Source organism: Strix uralensis, chromosome 20 (genome assembly GCF_047716275.1).
Source record: "Strix uralensis isolate ZFMK-TIS-50842 chromosome 20, bStrUra1, whole genome shotgun sequence".
Taxonomy (NCBI): Eukaryota; Metazoa; Chordata; class Aves; order Strigiformes; family Strigidae; genus Strix; species Strix uralensis.
In genome coordinates this window covers 5499909-5521828 of record NC_133991.1, presented here as the reverse complement: position 1 = coordinate 5521828, position 21920 = coordinate 5499909, and the positions used below count along the sequence as shown (strand labels likewise).

At 37.1% G+C, this 21920-nt stretch overlaps 1 protein-coding gene across 7 annotated transcripts in view; it reads left to right on the top strand.

Moving 5' to 3' along the window:
• Positions 1–21920, top strand: part of RABEP1 (rabaptin, RAB GTPase binding effector protein 1) — a 53080-nt gene that overhangs the window by 24912 nt on the left and 6248 nt on the right. For 5 of the 7 annotated variants that reach the window (XM_074890221.1, XM_074890227.1, XM_074890225.1 and 2 more), the window contains exons 5-17: positions 4418–4537; positions 7343–7478; positions 8252–8430; positions 9374–9499; positions 12151–12618; positions 14834–14938; positions 15682–15798; positions 17045–17143; positions 18581–18721; positions 19438–19627; positions 19923–19978; positions 20843–20941; positions 21775–21891. In XM_074890221.1, the coding sequence (XP_074746322.1) occupies positions 4418–4537; positions 7343–7478; positions 8252–8430; positions 9374–9499; positions 12151–12618; positions 14834–14938; positions 15682–15798; positions 17045–17143; positions 18581–18721; positions 19438–19627; positions 19923–19978; positions 20843–20941; positions 21775–21891 (1953 nt within the window). The remainder of the gene's footprint in view (positions 1–4417; positions 4538–7342; positions 7479–8251; positions 8431–9373; positions 9500–12150; positions 12619–14833; positions 14939–15681; positions 15799–17044; positions 17144–18580; positions 18722–19437; positions 19628–19922; positions 19979–20842; positions 20942–21774; positions 21892–21920) is intronic. The other 2 variants (XM_074890223.1, XM_074890224.1) reach the window with 2 other exon arrangements.

Genomic DNA, 21920 nt, shown 5'->3' with positions numbered 1-21920 from the left:
TATTCATGCCTCAGCAGTCAGTGTGAAAGGATGAATTTTCTTGATCACTTGGGATGTGCTATTTGAAGACTTGTGATCAATTCCTCATGCAAAATGGCATTTCCAGCCAACAGTGTTGTATTTATCCTCCATCTTTCTATGCTCCATTATAAGGATGGATTTATTATATTTTAAGGCATAAACTTGGAAAGAGTTTTTCAAAAATATCTTCATCTTCTGGCCAGTTCTGAAGACTCTCCAAACATACCAAAGGAGTAAAAATGAAAAAAAGTACTTTGCTCTCTGGGTTGTAAGTAGATGCTGTACCAGCATATAATACATCACATTTCTTAAAACTGGCATAAACCATGCCATTGTCTAGCATTCTCAATGAGAGGCGAGGTGAGAAGAATGACAGAGCAGAGATGAGATTGTAGGCAGTATGTTCAGTCCAGGACACTAACCTTTTTGGCTCTCCTGACTGGATTATATCTCCGTTCATTTGTGTTCAATTTGGCTATAAAATCCATTTTAAAATATAAAGAAAATCCATGAGACTTAGTACTGCATCCATGTAATTGCTAACAATTATGCTTGTTGTCTGCATACTTTTTCCCCTGGAAGAGATGAAGGATAGATAATAAATGTTGCTCTGAACTCTGCAAATACCTCTTCGAATTTAAAGTTTATTTATTTGGTTGAGCATACAGTTTTGGTATGTGTGCTACCAGGCTTCCAGTATGCATGTTATTTATCCTGGTTTAGGAGCGCTTGGAGCAGGCGGGTAGTGTTTTGATAACCATACTATTTTGAGCTGTATTTACTAGATTTTGACTACTTTGCCAGAGGTATCCAAGTCTAGCCTGCAAACCTGGTGCTTGGCATTCTTGAGCATCCTGTTGTCAGAAAGGGTGTGTCTGATGGAACATATGCACTTGTCTGGAAGCAGCTGTTTTGCTTTTCCGTATAAATATATTTCAAGTTACAAATTGCCAAATCTCTGTAGAAAACTTGTGTGTTCTGTGATTTTTATCACAGAGCAATTATTTCTAAGAAATCTGTGCTGAAAACTTTGTGTGTATTCTATAAATCTCCCTTCCCAACTCAAAAAAGGTAAATACCTTGTCCTAATGATAAACTTGCTTACCTGGTGATTCATCTTTCAGGAAATGTAGTGGTGACATATAAAAGTATCTGTCTTCTTGTTGTGTCATAATACCAGATAGATTTTGGGGTTTTTGTTATTGCAGATGCTTAAAGCAGTCTAGCCATAGAAGCATGTACTTCCATGCAAGTTCTCTGGGTGGTAATGACTGGGCTACCTCTGGACAATGACTTGCTGGGATGAGTCTTGCCCACTGGCAAAATTTGGTTAGTCCCTTTTTATTCAGACCTCATTTTCCATTCAGGAAAGGATTTGGTTTGCTTTGGAGCTGTGATGGATATAAAGACTCTTCTCGGCACAGTTGTGTCAAACTGAGTAGCAGAAGTCTGCAGAACAGGGATTTTTCATATAAAAAGAGCAAGAAAGGACCAACCTCCTGTTACGAAGTTTGCCTATTAGTCAGGATTGGGGAAATTGAAAGGGGAGAGTTAATCTGGTTTCTGTGACAGATTTGCCCATAAAATCTGATACACAATAAGCTCCTTCTGTTGGTAATGATAAAGAACAGTGGAATAGATTTAGAGGAAGTTTGGTTTATTCCTACTTTAAAGAGAGATTCTCTTAAGTTGTGTCTATGTGTCTTCTGCTTCTCTCATTTTTAAGGAATGAATTTGGATACAGTATTGCCTGAGATTTCTCCACCTGGGTTTTTGTTCTGAAAACAATGGTTGGCGTAACAGTAAAGGATATTGAGGATTGCTGTAGCTTGCTGTCAGGCTAGCAATGCAATGTTTTGTGGGCTGACTTGGACTCATTTGGGGCATGTTCCCTCTGTGGAGTCATCTTCACGCTGTGCTCTGTAGATCCCTTGTAGCGTGTTCTTCAGCCACGGTGCTGGGGGAAGCAGGTTTTGCTGGGGCAGAAGCGGTCTGGGTGCCTTGTTTTTGAATAGGTGATGAGTAAAGACAAGCTGATAATATGTAAAACCTTGGTCTTTGACAGTCAAGTTAGCTTGGTAAAATGTTAGAAGGAAATAAATGTTTTAAGGATCACACGTCTGGAAGAGTCTGAATAATGTGTTTTAACACAGGACATGTGATGCTGTGGCACCTCTTGCCACATGTGACAGTATCTTTATGTAGCATTTTTTGACAGGATAGATATTCTCATTTTATTAAAAGTTTGAGTGGGAACTTTAAACTCAATTTGTGAGTCTCAGTAATTATACTTTACCTTCAAAAGCAGACCCAGTGACGAGCACTCGTTTTGTTAGCAGATACAGGCTATTGTGGGTGTTTAGCTCAGTATCATACTGACCTTTCTTTAGTATGGATCCTTAGCACCCAAGACCACCCCCCCTTTTTTTTGAAGGAAACATTTGCAATATGTTTCAACCATAGTGTCAAATTTCAACTCTGTTTACCAAACAGTAACAGCTAGAGTAATTTTTCTGTCAGGTGGAATTTGATACAGTTTTGCCTTTCCAGTTGGGTGCTGTTGAACAGCAAACTCATTTTGCTTTCAGAGAACTTTCAGACTTTCTCTGAACTGGTCGGTTCCAGCATGGATGTATTTGTTGCTCTATATTCAGTGTTGAACCACGTGAAATTGGACTGGTGATGAAATATTCCTGCCAGTTATCATGAATAATTAGGAAAAAGCTTATTCACCAGTCCTAAAAATGTTGGGCTGTCCGTATGAGCTGGCTGTAGGTAGCATTAAATGAATAGAACTGACACAATAAATGAAATATAAAGCAATCTTTGAAGTTGAACTCCTGCTCCCATCTGTTTGAAGAATGTGACTGAGTTGCTGGCTGCAGGTGACAGGGTATGTATGTATGTGTGACACCATCACATGTCCCTGGTATTGAATTCACTGCGTCAAGATGTCCCTCACTTTCCTCATGGACTTTATTTGTACTCTCTGGACAAGCAAACTAGCAGTGACAAAATGTAGCAGAAGTGAATGAAACATGAAGAAATTTAATTTTGTTTTGTCTATAGAGTTTTCTATAAAGCTTTTTAGAGCCCAAAGGCCTGGCAGCATTTGTATAATTGACAGGTATTGTAATATTGGTTTATTTTGTCTATTAATTTTAAATGTAGAAAACTTCATTGGTTAAAAGTATTGTCTATTTTTCTTTCTGAAAATCTTGCTCAGAATACAGTTGGCAATAAGCTTACCAGAAACTGAAAGTCAAATGAGTAACCTTTAAGACCTGCATTCTAGTTTAGATTTAAAACAAGACATTAATGTTATCTTTTAGCAGCTGTCTTTACTGATTCAGTTAGAAAAAGTGTCATCTTTTGAAACTGCAGCTTTGGAACACAGTTCTCTGCCTTCCCTCCCCTGGTGAGTTCCTCCAGTAGAAGACAGAGAACAGTTGAGCATTCTGAGCCTTCATACATAAAACCAACCCAAATTAGGTTACTTAAATTCTTCATGGCTTGAAGAATTTTACTTGAACTTGAGTGTTCTGCTTGTGGAGTCTATGGGATCTGTTACTTTCATTTGGAAAGTTTTTAGTGCATCCATGAAAAAAAAACAGAGCATTGAAGAAATGGGGATGTCGGGGCCACCCTTTGACAGGTGCAATTTTGAATTTGAACACTGAACGTTATTTCTCATTTTAATTCTTGCTATTTTTCCCTGGCTCTTCCTCCTTTTTTTTTTTTTTTTCCCCCCCTTGTCATTCTGTTATCCTATTTTGATCTCTTCAGGACTACTTTTTGAAAAAATCATGGTGTTTTTGACAAATTGTACTAAATATTTCAGAACTACATACAGACAGTAATGACAGAAACTGATGCTGCATCAGTAGTAATTTAAAGTTGAAAAATGGTCTTCTAAAACAGAACAAAGCTACACTATACATTATTGTGCAGATCCTTTTTCTTTTAACTTCATAAGTAAACAAATGACCAATAACTCACCATTCAGTTCTTGTGTTACACTTTTTTTATATGTGCTATGTGGCAGCCTTTAATAACAGAAAAGCGCACATATTTTGAAATATCTGGTCAGTAAATTTTCTCCCATGTATCAAGAGTGATAGATTTACTAACATTCTCTTTAAAAAGAGATATTCATGGCCTAATCCATACATGGATTTAAAATTTAGCTGCCTTCTGTGAATGGAGCAATATTGGCCTGTTGTCATAGAGATGACTGCTGAACTAAATAAATAGCAATAAGACAAGTATTGAAAGTGGAAGTTTAGTCACTGTTTTTGTTGGAATAGAGATTTTCTCCAAAAGTCTCTGATAATGGAAACTGTTGTGGTGAAAACTATGATAATGTGCTATTCATAATTTATTGTATTAACTTCAGGCCCAGGAAGATGCTGAGAAGCTGCGTTCGGTTGTGATGCCTATGGAGAAAGAGATTGCAGCACTAAAGGAGAAATTGACAGGAGCTGAAGAAAAAATAAAAGAGTTAGAAGCATCAAAGGTGAGGTGGAGTTGTAACTGCATCCTAATTTATATCTTACATCATGCTAGTTTGCAGATAAGTAAAGTCAAATTTTGTAAGAGAGAAAAGGTGTGTTGTGAAACTCTTCATGTGCAATACATCTCCTGTAGCATAAATAACGTCTTTGGCCTATTTATGTTTTTCCCATCTTTGTGTTTTGAGGGGTGCATGACATACGTATGTGTGTGCATCATCTCTGCTTAGCCTAAATTGCATGGCTTCAGGTCTACTACTAATAGAAAAAGCTCTAGAAAAATAGCTGCTTTGCACCTTTCCAAGAGCCTGGCCTTTATATTACTGTCATGCTTGCAGCCACAGAAAGATTTGAATTTGACAGAATTATTTTAATCTACTTCCATTGAGCATGTCCTATATTTCTTTTTCTAATCCTGGGCATAAAATTGAGGCAATATCACCAGAATTTTTATATCTTAAAATTTAAGCAAACCTCAGATTCATAGAAAGGGATACTGGTCATTGCTGGCAAGAAACCAATATAAGTGATTTGTCTAGCATTTCTGTATTCTTCAGGTGTGTCAGAACCACTATTGAACTTTCGCATCAGCTGTGAAGGGTAAATGATACCTACATCACTCTAAGATAGTTGCATGTAATGTACTGTTTTATACAGAAATGAAGATGTCTTCTGTAACAAATATTTTATCTTGAAAGTCAAATAGGCTGAAATTGCAAAGTACCTTACCATGTGAATGTTAAGACATACAAGTAAATGCTTTGTCTTCCGGATCACTTACATCCTCATTTAAATAGATGCTCATCACTTGCTGGAATTCTTTCTCTTCCCCCTCACCCCTGCTTTTATTCCAACTTGGAAGTCTGTCTGAAATTTGGGACAACAACATAATTATAACAGTCTAAAAAATTTTACTAGATTGAGTGTTTTCCTTCTTCACAGATTCTTTGTGCTTTATAGGTCAAATTTCTGAGATTTAAGTACTCCTAGGAATAATAGTTCTCCAGGTAGTTCTGCTTTTTCTCTTGATGCAAATAATACTTCCTTTTCATTGCCATGATGAATTTGGGGAAGATGAAGAAACATGAACCTTTTCTTCTTTCTTGCTTGCTCTCAAAATGTTTCCCCCCCCCCCCCGCTTTTTATCGTTTATTCTTTCTTAAGAGTAGTCTAGTCTGAGCATGTAATTCTGTGGGATGAGTAAAACACAAGCACACATTTCTTGGAAAAAAAGAGAATAATCGCTTTATGCATGTTTTCTAGTTTATTGAGGGGTTGTTTTTAAAGTTGTCTCACTTTAGATGGTGGTTCTTACCAAATAAAATAACTTAGGCCCTTAATTCTTACCTGGGGTCAATTCCACTTCGTTACTCCTGTCTGACATTGCGATAGTCCTATTTTAAGTCACCTTTTTAGCTTAATGGGAAAAAATTGCTATTTTGTGTCTAGCAAGAAGATATTTAAGCACAAACTTAGGAAGTTGTTAAAATACTGTAGTCTATGGCACTATAAAAATGCAAGGTATCATTTACATGACTTATTACTAGGTGGATATGAGGACTGACATGCAGAATAAGCAATATATTTGGCTTTTCTGTTGGTCATGATGAAATCCCTCAGATCTGCTTGAGTCATGTCATTTTGTTTTTCAGTGTCAAATATTTAGCTGGATTAGTGAAACAATGCATTTCTTTTATCTCTTTTTTTTTTTTTTTTCCTCCCCTCCTGTTCCATCCTTCCCAAGAACTATGCTATGGGAGTCAAATTTCTCCATTTCAAAGGCTAAACTGCTAGCAGATAGAAGACTTGGTATCCTAGGGCAGGAGAAGCTGTCCCCACCATCAATGCCAAGTTAAAGCCTAAGAACTATCTTGAACTCTGAGTTGGTGTCTGTGGCTCCCGTTCCGTGTTGAGGAAGATGAAGAGCACCTCTGTGGAGCCAGTTAGCAATTGCCTGAAGGCTTTTGTTTCCTTCAGAATAAAAACTCCTGTGATTCCTGACTCAGCAAACCATGAAACTGAATAGTGCCATAAAGAAATCTTTCAGCCCAATCCTTGCTCCAAGAAGGGATCCATTTCTACAAGCATTATGTTTGGCAGATGTTTATGTAACCCTATCTTAAAAGGTTCTTACTGGAGATTCTGCAGTCTCCCCAGTGTGTTCATTCTAGTTCTTTGTTAGCTTTGCTATTTAAAAAACAGAAAAGAAGAAAGATATCTTAATATATTTCTTCAGTCTTTCTTGAAGTAATTGATTTTCACTGAAAGATTTTCCTTTCTTTCTGTAGATGTCTCTCATGGATTTGAATGTTTGGGGTTTTTTCTTGTCTGTCCCCAAGCTTTCTCTCTTCTTAGACTTACCATCCCAGGTTTAGTTCAAGCTTGCCTCATAGTCGTGTTTTCTGACTACTCTTATTACTCTTATTTTTGAACCATCTCTGCATCATACTTAGTTTTTGGCTTATCAGCACTGGTTAAAGAATTGCTGCATTGTCTGCTCTTCTTAGATACTTGAGATACTTGCCTCTTTGCCATCTCTGTGCTCAGTGCCGCTGCTGTTATGATCCAGCTGTTATAACTGGGATATACTGATATGTTTGACTTAGCAGATTTTTAATGAGTAATTTATTCAGAAATAAATACAAGTACTACTTGCACACTGGTAGTTGAATATTTGTGATTTCTAGAGATAAACTTGTCCTTCAGCACCTCTACGTTATCTGAACAGGTGACACTATAACTTCTAACAAAAAGGAAATGCCTGAGAGTGTTTCCTCACTGAGCTAGTGGATTTCCCTCTTTTTATTCAGGTTAAAGAACTGAACCATTATTTGGAAGCTGAGAAGTCATGTAGGACAGACTTAGAGATGTATGTGGCAGTTCTCAACACACAAAAATCTGTCCTGCAAGAAGATGCAGAGAAGTTGCGGAAAGAACTGCATGAAGGTACCTATCTAATAATAATCCTTTTGTCTCTTTTACACTAAGGATACAAAACCCAACGTAGCTGTTAATTCTTTTCTGATTTCCTATTTGAATTGGATTTAAAGAAACTGTGGGGGGAGGAAGCAGTACTTTTAAATGTGAAAGCCCTTAAAACATTTACAGAAGAGTTGAATGTGGAGTTCTTTTATGACAGAGAAAAACAACAGAGCCATTCATTCTCTCGAGGGATGGTATTGAATTTTTGCTAAGTTGTTATAGTATTGCAAGCTTCCTTCTTATTAAAGTGATTTTACTGGTGTCTTTTATTTGTGTACAATTATGAGCATTATTTCTATAATGTACTGATATGGCTCCCTGAGGTATGTCAGCTCTGAATGCCTGGTGGTGGAAGGGGTGTGTAAATGTACATGTATGCCAGTACAGCGCAGAATCACTGCAGAGGAATGAAAAATGGAACCTCTGTTGAAATAAGTAGGGACATAGAAGACAGTCTTTTGAAACCAGCACTAAAAAAAAAACCTATTAGAATTCATGAATGGAGTTAAGGCTTTAGTCTTCTAATTGGGAAATCTTGAACTGTCAGTAATACATCCCTAATCACAAGCCAAGTTTGGGAATTAAGAAAATGTCTTATTTCATCCTAAATAGTTGTTGAACAAAGCCTGACTGTTCTTGATTAGAATAATAATTACTTTTATTCATGAAAATGCCTCTCTTTGGAAAAGAGGTTAAAAAAATTCTGGTTCAGAATGACTCTTTCTGTTTTTGAATAGTCTGCCATCTCTTAGAGCAAGAGCGACAACAGCACAACCAGTTGAAACACACATGGCAAAAAGCTAATGACCAGTTCTTGGAGTCTCAGCGTCTGCTGATGAGGGACATGCAACGTATGGAAATCGTTCTGACCTCTGAGCAGCTCCGACAAGTTGAAGAACTGAAAAAAAAGGATCAGGTTGCTCTCTGCTTTCCTCCTTTTTTTTTTTTTGTCTCTTTAATACTGTAGATTTAATGTGGTGTATCAGGTATGGAAATCACATGTTGGAGACAAGTTATTTAAGTGTTAATATTTCAAAAAATGATAGCTGACAGTTTTAATAGAAATTCTGCATTTGAATGACAGCCAACAGTTAGAACAGACACTCTCAATTTGTGTGATTATTTTAATATTAATGTATATAGTAACTTTAAAAGTCATGTTGTCAATATTGTTAAATGAAAAGGTAATAATGTCTAGAAATTAATCTTGGAGGAAGGAACAGTCATCTACGATGCAAAACATCTGGGTCAAGGATGTTAGGATAGCAAGTTTCACTTCTTTCTAGGTTTTTCCAATACAGTACCTAACTCGGGCATAAAAGAGCTTCAATTTTAAATCAGTTTGTACAAGTGATTGTGTACTCGCTTTATGACTTGGTGTTCTGTGATGTCTTTCTTTTGATTCTTTTTCCATATGTTATATTCCAATGTTTAGAGTGATGAAGGTACTTCTAGTTTTCACACTTTGTTTTAATGTTCGTGCTTGTATAATGGCTGTTAATGGGGCCATTAGTGATGCAAATATATTATCAGGTTCTATACAATAGCCAGTGTAACAGCTATTTTTGTTACTTATTTGGTAATCCCCATAATAATAATTTTGATCTAGGTAATATGTTCTTTAAATAAAATTATTCTAGAACACTTGAAAAGTAAGTTCTCATTTAAGTCAGTTTGGGTGCCTTGTGAAATGAACACTAGATTTTTAACCATAAATGTGATAAATACTGGGTTTTTAACCAAAATAGTCTTTTCCAGTGCCTTCTTAGTAGCTTAGCTTATCATGAAAGCTAATGTTATGACTGCTATGGAAAAATTGAATCCCACTTATGTGTTTTCTATTGACCACTGATTTCTAGGAAGAAGATGATCAGCAAAGGCTTAGCAAGAGAAAGGAGCAGAAGCAAAAAGATTCAGACGATGAAACGAAAGCTTCATGTTCTCAAGCCCATGAGGAAACCCTTACCCAGCTCTCTAACGAAGAGGTAAACCAGTTGGATAGTTCAAAGCAACTCTGAGCACTCATGCATTCCTCAGGGTGTTGATTACAAATACAAATGCAAACTTAGTGCCTGTTATTCTCTGTAGCTTGTAATTCTTATTAAGCGATGAAAGGTCTTTGGAGTTGCACTTGAATATATAAATTCTAATAAAGATTGGAAGACAATACTTTCCAATCCTGAGAGGTGCTGTTAAAAACCGTAATTTACCTTTTACATTCTGGATGTTAACTGCTGTTAAAGTCTCTTGGGATTTATAACTACGTTCTGACACACCTAAATGTTCAGAACTAAACCAATTATATCTGAATGTTCAGCAAGGGTATTGTAGCTACTTTGCTAACCTACTTGTTGAATTCTGTACTAAACTTACACTGGTTAGACAAGTCTGAGATCACTGACTGTGAAGTTAGCCAGTTGCTTAGCATGTGCAAAATAGTATGATATGTGTGTCTGTGTGTATTAAGCTTCATCCAACTATGTGAGTTGAGGTTTTTGACCGCATCTGTTCAGCAGCCAAAAATAAGCTTTTTTAGGCAAGCCAGTAGCAGGGGCTCAGCACCAAGTTTTTGTGGAAGCTGTGTGAGCTATATTAGTAAACCCATTGTAATAGCCAGAAAAAGTGATGCTGCTGGATGTCATGAGTTAGCAAGCCATTTGGGTGTTGTAGATACTCATACACTGGGACAAGCTGAAATTGTCCCTGAAATTTGCCTAAGCTTTTCACTTCTGAGGAAACAAGTCCAATGAGCACACAGGTTGGAACTTGGAAACAATATCAAAATGGGCAGTTACGTATCCTTTTCCACTGCATTTTGCTTGTTTTTGATCATCTGACAGGTTCCATTTGGGTTTTGTAAGTCAAAATAGGGACAAATTAATAAAAACAAACCAAGTTTTTATTTATATAAAGTTTTTATTTATACAAAAACAAACCAAGCCTATGTAAGCTTCAAGAGACTTGAAAATTTGCAGTGTGAGCCAGTATTTTGCCTGTTTTATTTAGTCTTCTTGAAGGGAAAAAAGTATATACTTCTAGAATCTGTCCTTTATTCTTATCAATGATTTATAACAGTTCAGAATGCAGGAAGATGTTCAGAATCATAACATCTAAATGTAGCTGAGATCTAGTTCTACCATTTATCCTACAGTCAGGATACAACTTTCTATTTCAAATAGTGTTGTATGCTAACACTTCTGTATCCAGATATGCAAATGAGACATATTGGTGGTGAACAAAAGTGTTATCTTCTGATGTTTTCTTTAATCTCAGTTCCTAGGATACTCTTTAGTCCCTTAATCACAATATTTATTTAATGCTAGGGATTATACATAATGGAAAATTTTACATTTTGAGAAAGGGCAGTTTCCATTTATGGATTTGTTTTTGTTGCTATTTGTGACCTTTTTTAACTGTACAGAACATGTTTTCAAGTGGTAATGAATCATATTATCAGTCATGCCTTACAATTTACCATAATTTGACTTCTGAGCTCTTCTCTGTTGAGCAGTTTGCAATACAAACAAATGGTTTGTTAACTGTATCACCAAACAGTTGTTGTCTGAAGATGCAATTTTATATATGTCTGTATTCTCTTGCCTTTTGGTGTGAACTTGAACTCATGTATATATATTTATGTGTAATTATAAATACTATGCCTAAAAATTATTAAAACAAGGCATTTACAATAGTCATAAAAACAGTAGTACGTAATATATAGTTATAAATTACAAATGCTTATGTGGAAGTACCAGCTGCCTGCTCGCCTCTGCTGACCTATTTTGGAAATTACTATTTTTCTTAAGAGCCTTGTTTTCAGTGTTATCTTATTTAAATGTCTAATGACAAAGCAGAAGTGTGTAATATATTGGAAGGTATTTTGAAAGCAGTCATATGCTTTTTAAATAAAGCATTACTGCTCTCTTTTCAGTGCTACAAATAAATAAAAATAGATCAAGAGGCTTAATGTGCCCTTTTATGTCACAGGACAGTGTGGCTTTTGGTATTGGTATTCCCCAGGATACATTTCTGTTTAAGCCCAGCCTTTTCCAATTTATGTACAAATAATCTTTTAAAGAAAATATTTCTCTTACAATATTTTGTCAGATACTCAAAGCAGAAGAACGACACAGAAGTCAGTATAGAGTAGATTTTAAGTATATCATTCTCCATTTATTTTTATGTTATTGTAAAGTTTTTTGTTTTACAAAAGACTTCTGAATTTACTTGTGGAAGTGGAGTATTTGCCTTCTGTTGTGTAGATTTTAGTTCTAGAAGTGATACTGCAAGTATATCTCTTTAGTGGGAGAAGCACCTCATTTCAAATATTGGAAGATGTAAGGTGACTCTGTCCTTGCTTGTCCAGCAGCAAGACAGATCCTTACAAAAGCACTCTGTTAATAGAAGACTCTTTTTTTTTTTTTTTTTTTTACCTTATTTGTTTTGTTCTTTAATTCTAACTGGTACATTTCAGTTCTCTATCCTTTGCCATCTTAAGCTTAGTGATCAGGTGTTCTTGCCAAAGCCAATTTAAATTTGCCTTTACCATGTCTGATAATTAGTGTCCAGCATTCCTCTTGTACCATGCTTCTAGAATGCAGTATATAATTTTTTCTTCCTTGTTTTTCAATTCCAGGTGCATGTAAATAGCACCCATGGCTCAGTCCATTCATTGGATGCAGACTTGCTTCTTTCTTCTGGCGAATCTTTTAATAAATCAGATAACGATATGTTTAAAGAGGGACTACGGAGAGCACAGTCAACAGACAGTCTGGGGACATCTGGATCTTTACAGTCCAAAGCTTTAGGATACAACAACAAAGCAAAATCTGCTGGGAACCTGGATGAGTCAGATTTTGGACCACTTGTTGGAGCAGACTCAGTGTCTGAGAACTTTGATACAGCTTCCCTTGGGTCTCTGCAAATGCCAAGTGGGTTCATGTTAACCAAAGATCAGGAAAAAGCAATCAAAGCAATGACACCAGAGCAAGAAGAGACTGCTTCACTTCTTTCCAGTGTTACACAAGGGGTAGAAAGCGCTTACGTATCTCCTAGCGGTTACCGCTTGGTTAGTGAGACGGAGTGGAACCTACTGCAGAAGGAGGTGAGTACCCACTGCACGCAGCTGCTGTGACAGGCTGCTCTCTGCTAGGTGAAAGCTCTTTCTAATTTGCTTTACATGGAGTCAGGCACAGAAGGAAATAGGTAGCATCATATGTAGCTATTCAGTTTTCTCTCTTGGAATACTTCTGTAGGTAAAGCACATCTGATGGAAACTATTGGTTGATCTGTTCATGGGCAAGCCAGCTTTACTAAATACAGGACATTCTAGCACTTAGGGGAGGGCCTGACAGAAGTAGTTGTTGATCTCACAAATATGTGAGAGGGTGAAAAAAGATGGCAGAACTCAAAAAAAAAAAAAAAAAAAAAAGGTAAAAAATGGAAGGCTAAGGAAAGGACATTATAGTGCAACTGGGGGTGACTAGGAAAGTACAAAGATTAACAAAAGGAGCAGTGCTAACAGTGCTGTTTTGTATGCCAAGAAGTTTTACTGAGGATTATGCATGGAGTGCAATTTAGAAATGAGCAGCCAAGATATGCATAACACACAAAGCTACCACAAAGGAAGCTTCAGAAAATTGTTGGGGACTTGCATCATCAGAAACCAATTTCTGAGAGCAGCAAGCAGCAGATTAGACTTAACACTGTGCCAGTTTCAGTATGGGTGACCAAGGAAATTGTTGCTTCTGGGTGTTCTGCCTGTCAGTTTTTCAGCAGCTTTATATGATGCCACTTCAAAGCTTGCATTCGGCTGAAAAGAGGAGTATTGTGGGGCTCATGTGGTTACTCTTTCAGAAGGAGAGGCCAAGGAACAACACTTTAGGAGGAAGAAAAGGCAGGGAGGAGATAACAATCCATAATGGTTGAAAAGGAAGACAAGACAGGGAAAAAAAGGGAATGTAAAAATGCAGTGAAAGAGAAGAGGCCAGGCAAAGGACAGTGAGATGAACTAGTGATATATTATTTCCTCAACTTTTTGGAATTCATCTTATCTGCAAATCATTACTTAGGAGGTCTCTCCAAACCTATTGTAAAGTTGCTTTTTTTTGGTGTTGCTAGTAATTTGTAATATCTGGAGAAATTACAGCATCATGATCTTGAAGCCAAGTTAAATCTTCTGTTCCTTAGTATTTCCTTGCCTTGTTGACATTTTGATGACACTTTACTCCAACCCTTTCTTAGAATTCAGAAAAGAAATGCGCTGCTTCCCACGTGTTTCTGGAGGCAGGAGTACAGGCAGGGTATGTGAATGCCACTCTGTGTGGGTGGGACGTGGAACAGCAAATACAAATATGATTTCAGCTCAAACCTGACTTGCAGCTCGAGCTTTGATAAAACTTTCGTTTGTCCCCTTGACCAAAACCATTGCAATTTCAAAATGGCAGCTGTTTTACTCTTTGTTTCTCTGCTGCACACCTCAACACTTTTTTTTTCTCCTGTTTGGTTTCTTTTTTTTTTTTTTTACATCGGCCTGTCTTCTACTTTATTCTTTCCCAATTGTCATTTTAGCTGATTATTCAGTCTCTGATACTGAGAAATACTGGAGGAGGGTATTATGAAGTAAATAAAGCTTGATGACTGTTAGAACAGAATTAGTATATGCCATTGAAAAATATTCAGAGCTCAGTTATAGGAGGAAAAAGATTTAAGGAAGTCCTGACCTGATGAACTGACTTGCTTTTTAATTGCTTTGTGTTGATCTTAAAAAAAACAAAACAAAACAAAAAACAAAAAACAAAACAAAAAACAAAACAAAAAACCAAAAAAAACCACCCAAAACCAAACACCAAAAACTAAATCACATACACACAAAGAAGACCCCAAAACAAAGCACAACCCCCACCCCCAACCAAACAGCATAATATTGTGTTTATAGCTTGATATGTAATACAGAATAACTGCATGAAAAAATGCTGTGGCCTGTTGAAAGCTTTTCTGAGATGTCTGTTTCTGTACAGGTAATTAAGTAACATATTTCAAAAGAACACACTGAATGACTTGATGAACTCTTGCATGTCATGGCTTATTGCTTTTGTGCTAATAGTGGGATTCCTGCCAGGAAAAGCTGATATCCAGCAGCTGATTTACATTATCCTTTACTTTTAGAGCAACTTAATCTTGCCATTACATGAGTCTGCCACTGTCTTTTACCTGTAATATTTTGTGATCACACAACACACCCGAGAGTACGTACCACTCCTGCATTCCTTGAAGAATTTTATGGCCTTTATGGCAGGTGATAACTCTGTGTTCTCCAGGTGCAGAATGCAGGGAACAAGCTGGGTAGACGCTGTGATATGTGCTCGAATTATGAGAAGCAGTTGCAAGGTATCCAGATTCAGGAGGCTGAGACAAGAGACCAGGTGGGATTTCTCTTCTAGCTTTAGCAAGATTTTTGCAGCTATTCAAACTACTAAGGATGCAACAATGAACCATCTGCTATTTTATTCATTGGTTTTAATTGAACAATGAGAGCATACTTAAAATCTGGCTAACTTCTGACACTTTATTCACACAACCTGATTTGCTGTGGGTATGTGGTCATAAGCACCACGTGTACGTGTTTCTTAAGGATTCACCTTGGAGAACCACTTTATCTGGTGCTATAAGACCACGCAGGAAAGGCATTGTTCTATAAAAAGTGTTGTCCTCATGCTGAAGTCAGTATCTTTCATAATTTATATTCTAAAATGCTTGTCATGCATTAAATCATATTATCTTTGATACTGCAAGAATTGTTAACAGCAAAGGAAAAACTAGAGGCCCTCATCCTAACAGCATAAAATGACTGTAAAGTATTGGAGCATGTTTGTTTCCTGCCATATACTGAAGAACAATTTTCAGATGAGTATGGAAGGCATGAGTCACCTTCCGCTTTGAAATAAGTGATTGAAGTCATTACGTGGCAATGGTCCAGTGCAGGTTGATGTCCCACCCTGTAGGTGTAATCTGTGATGCAGAGTGTTTCAGAACAAGAAAGGAACTTCTGGGTTGCATAGGGGTTTGAGGGATTTTGTTTTGTGGTGGGATAGGTTATATTTGTGTTCAGGAAAAAAATGCTCCCCAAAAGAATGGAAAATTAAATTATTTTGTTGTAACAACACAGGTGAAAAAGCTGCAGGTGATGTTGAGGCAGGCTAATGATCAGCTGGAAAAGACAATGAAAGATAAACAGGAATTGGAGGATTACATGAAACAAAGTGCTGAAGACTCCTCTAATCAGGTACAAGCATTTTGTAATCAGGATGGTAGGAATCATGAAATATTATTTAAAAGTATATAACAAGAACTCATCTTGTTAGATATGGATGGATTACCTGCTGTAGAGGCAACGAAAATGAGAATTTCTAGCGCTAGTTACGCTCCAGCTGAGTCTGCCACAGTTTCTAGATAAGTCTGACATGTCTCTAATACGTTATACAATTTTGTCCCTAAAGTTTCATCTCTATTCTTGAAATCTGTTACAGGGGTGGTACTTCTAATTTGAGTAGTTTTTGAGTTTTGAAGTGACCTGTGTATGAAATCACCCAAACATGCAAAAGTAGCCCTGTGTTCTTGCTCACTGTCCACTTGCTCTCATCAATAGGTGACAGCCAGTTAGTGTGGTGAAGACATACAGTTAATGAGTAGCTGAGCAGGCAGTAACAGTAGTTGGTCTAAAGTATGTGCTAGGCTTCTTTAAAACAATAGCCCGCTGAAAAGATTTTTTTTTTTCAGTCTGAGGTGTGTATATAACTCTTCTGGAACAATGGAACCAAATAGGATGTGTGGTAGTCATAGGTTTGGGGGTTGTTTTAAAAAAAACCCCATCTTTTGCCTATTAAAGATTACAATATTAGGTAAATTCAGTGTACAAGACATTGAATTTACTTCACTCGAGCTGGAAGACTTTCTCTCTTCCATCCCAGCCAGTGTTTTTTTTCTTACTAAGAAAACAGTAGTCATTAGACAAAGTCTGTCTTAGATGACAGCAATATGTTCATACATTCGTTCTTTTGACTGTACCAGGGTGCTCCTAAGTAATGCTTAATCTTACAGTTAAACATGTGTTGTTGTAAAATCACTTAATTGTAAAGTTTTTGAAGATCTGTAGTTTCAGAAAAAAGTACAAAAAATTAGTTTACCTTAAAGAAAATGCTGAAAACTTAAGTAGTAGCTCTGCAGTTTCCCTTCAGAGTCTCTGAACTGGCTTACATTTGATTAGAATTAACTGTTTATTTGGTTTTTAGAGTTTGGTAAATTAGAATATAAGTATATTATTGGTACAGAAGCACAGCATCTCTTCTTACTGACTTGAGCTGCATTACTGCTTTACTGAGTAAGGAATTAACAAAATAAACTTTAGTGGATTAGTTTGAAATTTCAAAGTATATATTAGCAAAGATAACAGGCAAGAGAACTTAAATGGTTATTTCTTCTTCAGAATCATTTTCATGCTTTATATCTCTGTGGGTTTTCCTTTTTTTAAGATCTCTTTGCTTATGGCTAAATGTCAAAAGTCGGAGAACTTCCTCAGCGAACTGCAGCAGGCGTTCTCGCAAGCGAAGAGAAGTGTCCAGGAGCAAATGGTAAGACAGCTTAAGCCCAGAGATCACTCAAACAGCACTGTTTGTCTAACCTTTGGAGCTCAGTGTGTTTGTAAAAGACTTTGTCTTGTTGCACAGCCAAGCTTAGCTAGAGAGAGCTGTGTATCTTAACATGTAAAGATACTGATCGAGTGAGCTCTGACAGCAAGTGCTGGACCTGTAACAGTTTGTAGGGTCAGTCTGTCAGGTTTCTGTGAGTATGCATGCTGATTAATATGGAGATCACTAGTCAACTTCTTTTCCCCCTTATTAATCATGTACATTCCATGCCCATTTAGTATCTTATTTCACCTCAGATCTGAAGACAGAATAGATTCTCAAGACAATTTTTTAGGATACAGCACAAGTACTGTCACTAGTGAATATTTTCTTGAGTTTTAGAGATGAATCCTCCATGTTTTTACAGGTCAGACTTAAAATATCAGCCCTAATGCTCAGGAAGAGATATGCATGGGAACTTACATTTTTTTAGACTGTTTGGAGCATCTTGTAAGAATTAAGCCAGCGAATAGGAATAGGGCCTTGTTTTCTAGGGCAGAGCAAAGTCTAACTTCCTTAGAGCAATTCATTCTCTTCTATATTAGAATCAAGTTTCTTCTTTTCCTCCTTTGCACAGCATTCATTCTCATGAATCCCAGTATTGCATTTCTGGAGTCTGAGACTGTCTGTAGGACATCAGGACATCGCTTGCAGAAATGTCCTGTTGATGTTCTGCATGAGAGACGCCTAATGGAGGTGCAGAAGAGTCAGGAAATGTATTGATCTGAATATACTTTTTATGCTGTCCACCTATAATACAAAAGGCAGCTGCTGTCAGAGTTCAAGTCCCTGTTTCCCCACAGCAAAGGAATCATTCCTCTCAAAAGTTCACTGGCTTTTTTTTTTCTTTTGTAATGCAAGCAGAACTATATTTTCTTAATCCTTTTTCTTTACAAGGGATCAGCTGTTTTGATGTTTTCCTCAAAAGACAGTGGGAGGCAGACACCTACCGTTGAAAGTTTCAGGGTGAATGTTTAAGGTTTCTGAATAATCTGATTTTACAGCTGAGTTGTTGGGTGATTTTAATAAAACATCACTGCCAGTTCCCAAAACCACATGTGATTTCCCTCCTGACCCTCCTCCATGAACACAGCTAGCTAATGGATAAATACAAAAGAAAACTGAGAGACTTAACAATGCTGTATTTATCACTTGCTTCCTCCTATCTCTCTGTACAGTTAAGATTGATCTTGCCTTTATTTCTGGTGCATAAGCCAGGCAAGAGAGAACTGATCATGTTGCTCCACACAATCATTTTGTTTCCCTTCTTCACAAAGAATATCAATTCCCCAGACTTCTGAAAGCAATGATAATAAACGGGGCATGAAGAGATCTGAGCATGACCCTAAGTGAGAATTTATGCTTTTCTTTGCATTGGAGGCTGTCCTGACACAGTCAAGGGAGCAGGTTTCAGAAGAGCTGGTGAGACTGCAAAAAGATAATGAAAGTCTTCAAGGAAAACATAGCTTGCATGTGTCTTTACAGCAAGCCGAAGATTTCATACTACCAGAAGCAGCAGAGGTAAAACTTTTTTAAATCATTAACACAAATAATGCATGTGACTAGATCTCGCTGGAAGAATCTTCTTTATCAAAAAGCTGACTTAAATAGCGTAATGAACAATAATCTGGATTTTAACCCTGAAATCTGTGATGTACAAAAGCAGCAGTCTGATCCCATAAGTGTCCATTATCTATCATGGCTAGATAATAAAATGAGTTAACTATGGCCTGACAACTGCTCTGTTGTTAGCAGAGTGTGGGTTTATGCCAGTTCAGCTAGTTTAAGCTGTATTTTGCAACTGGGCACACAAATGTTCAGTCACCATGGCTCCAATGTAGATATTGATTCAGTAAATTGAGCTAAATCAGTCACTTTAATTTTCTGTCCAGGTGTTAAGACCAGTAATAATCCTGAGCCTTGAATAATGATAAGCCTTGTCATTCTTTTCATGGCCACTCCCTTATGCTCAAGCACGTCGAGCTTAAAAGATTGTGGGGGGTGAAGGGCAGGGGGAGAGGGTCATAAGCCTGTGGAGCCATGAATCTTTACATATTCTCCATTTACCCTGGCCAAGCAAACTGTTTGCAATTTTAATACCTTGCTGGATGCAAGATCTGGTATGGTGGGACAAACCTCAGGGTGGCATAGCTTTGTCTTTGGCTTGTATGCCGATAAATATAGTACTGTGTGTAGCTGCAAATTGTAATACAGATCTTTGCTAATCATTGATTCAGGAGCTTCGTGAGCTGATTGTAAAATATCGTGAAGACATAATAGGTGTGCGGACAGCAGCAGATCACCTTGAGGAGAAACTTAAGGCGGAGATTTTATTCTTAAAAGAACAGATTCAAGCCGAACAATATTTGAAAGAAAATATAGAAGAAACTCTACAGCTGGAAATAGAGAATTGCAAAGAGGAAATAGGTGAGCAGGGGTAAAATAGTCTCAAAATAGCAATATTAGAAATCTAGTAAGATAAATGAAGACTTGATTTTGTGATAGGTAGACTTATCTGAATTTTAAATACTGTCCCATTTTTGACAGTAGATACACCAAAGCTGTGCAGCTGAAAACAGAAGTACAATTATTTGTTTACCTTTGAGGTACCATTAATGTAGCACACACTTAATTCTCCTTTAAATATTAACAGAAGTAAACAGGGTATGTCCATTTTCCTGTGTTTTTCTTACATTTAAGCTTTAATATTCTTGTTTTTCAGCCTCCATTTCCAGTTTAAAAGCTGAACTGGAAAGAATAAAAGTGGAAAAGGAACAGGTAAGAAGCCCTTCTGCTGTGGGATCTTTGGGTTTTGTTTTGGTTTTTTTGAACAAAGAAAATAGGATTCCTTTTTTCTGCTAGTTCTGTTGGTGCCACTGTGTTGGTGTCTTTGGCATCAACCTCTTCATATTAGAGAAAATGAGGTTTTTTTTCCCACCTGCCTTTGATGTGTCAGTAACACTTCAGATGTACTTTTGTATGATGTTTAGTATGCCCGGTATTGGGATGGAGAGAGCTGAACTAAGGAGAGAGTTCTGAAACATGTAACATTATTGTTCCTTCACCTCAACGTGCTTGTGGGATGCTGGAGGGCCGGCTTATTTGCATAGATAACCTTTCCTTTCTGTAAGAAGGAACACCAATCTATGCATTTACACAAATTTTCGTACTGGACACTCTCAGTCTATTGCAGCTCTTGGTATCAACTTAAGAGTGTGGATGCACCTGAGTGGCTTCTGTCACCATTTCAAAGGAAACACATAAGGTCATGCCTGGAACCTTGAAGTACAGAACAGCTGGATTGATGCTAGTGTAGGACTGGGACACATTCATAGTTCTGTTCCTTAAAAGGTGTTTTGTCTGTTTGTTAATCTGTAATTTAAATATTGGGTTGACTAATTCCTAACTAATATTAGGCTACCTAATAATAACCTAAATGTCAAGTTTGGCCATTTCTCTCCAGCTCCAAAAAGAAAGAAATTGAGAGAAAGAGATGTTATTTAGGTCCCTAGAAGAGCTTATTTAGCTGTATTCCCGAGTCTCAGGAAAGCCACTTAGGCTACACTTCCTTTATGCAGGGACCATGAGAAACTGAAATGTTAGGAGGCTTAGTTAATACTTTTTTTTATTATTGTAATATAGTTGGAAAGTTCTTCGCAGGAAAACCTGCAGCAGCTGGAGAGTCTGCAGGAAGCAAAAAACACTCTAGAAGAACAGCTTAAGAAGGAGACCGCAGCAAAGGTAGCTATGATGTCTGGGTATGAAGTATATGTGCATCTTTGATGATGATCAAACTGTGGTCAGAGAATGTGTCACTACATAAGTATGAAAAAGGAAGCTTTTGAATGTGAAATGGTGTCCACTGGATGTGGTTTAAATCCTCATCCCAATCACTTTGCACTTGGATTTATAAAGTGGTGGATCTGAATTGCTGCTAACTTGAATATCTCTTTTGGATTGTCTTCCAAAGTTAGGCTTCAGTAACATTTCTGCATATAGAAAGCTTCCTGCCTAAACAAACCTTGGTTTGAATGCTTTGATCCTTTTGAATAAATGTTGTTTTGTTGTTGCTGTAGGAAAGAGCCCTGCTTTGGCAGTCAGATGAATTAATTGTGGTCTGATTTTTATTTTTTTTTTCTCTCTCTCTGTGGTGGTTTTTGTTGTTGTTGTTGTATTTTTTTTTCCCCTTCCCCAAAGACTTTTTTGACTAAGACTCGAGACAGCAAGATAGTTATATTTTCACCAGCAGATTACTACCCTTCGCCTATGGTCATGTTTCATTAAAACTCAGAAATCTGCTTTTTTATTTTGAGATCCTTGGACATAGTGCTGTTAGAAGACGTGGCTTTTTCATGCTTTAACCAGTCTAATGAGGAAGTTTGTCTGATGGGTATTAGCCCTTGATTTTGTGGTTAGAAAAATTGAGGTTAGAAAGAGTGAGTGGTATAATTTCTTGCCTGGACTCTGAGAATAACCATGTTTCTTTGCTCTAATATCATGCTTTAATCAGTTTATACAAGCTTCTGCTTTTTTATTCAGTTTAAACTTAGCGTAAAGAATCCTTTTCTCTTTAGGCAAACCTTGAACAGCTTGTATTTGAAGAGAAGAATAAAGCTCAGCGGTTGCAGACTGAATTAGATGTCAGTGAGCAAGTGCAGAGAGATTTTGTAAAGCTTTCTCAGACGCTTCAGGTAAGGGAAGTGCAATCAGTTTGTAAGGT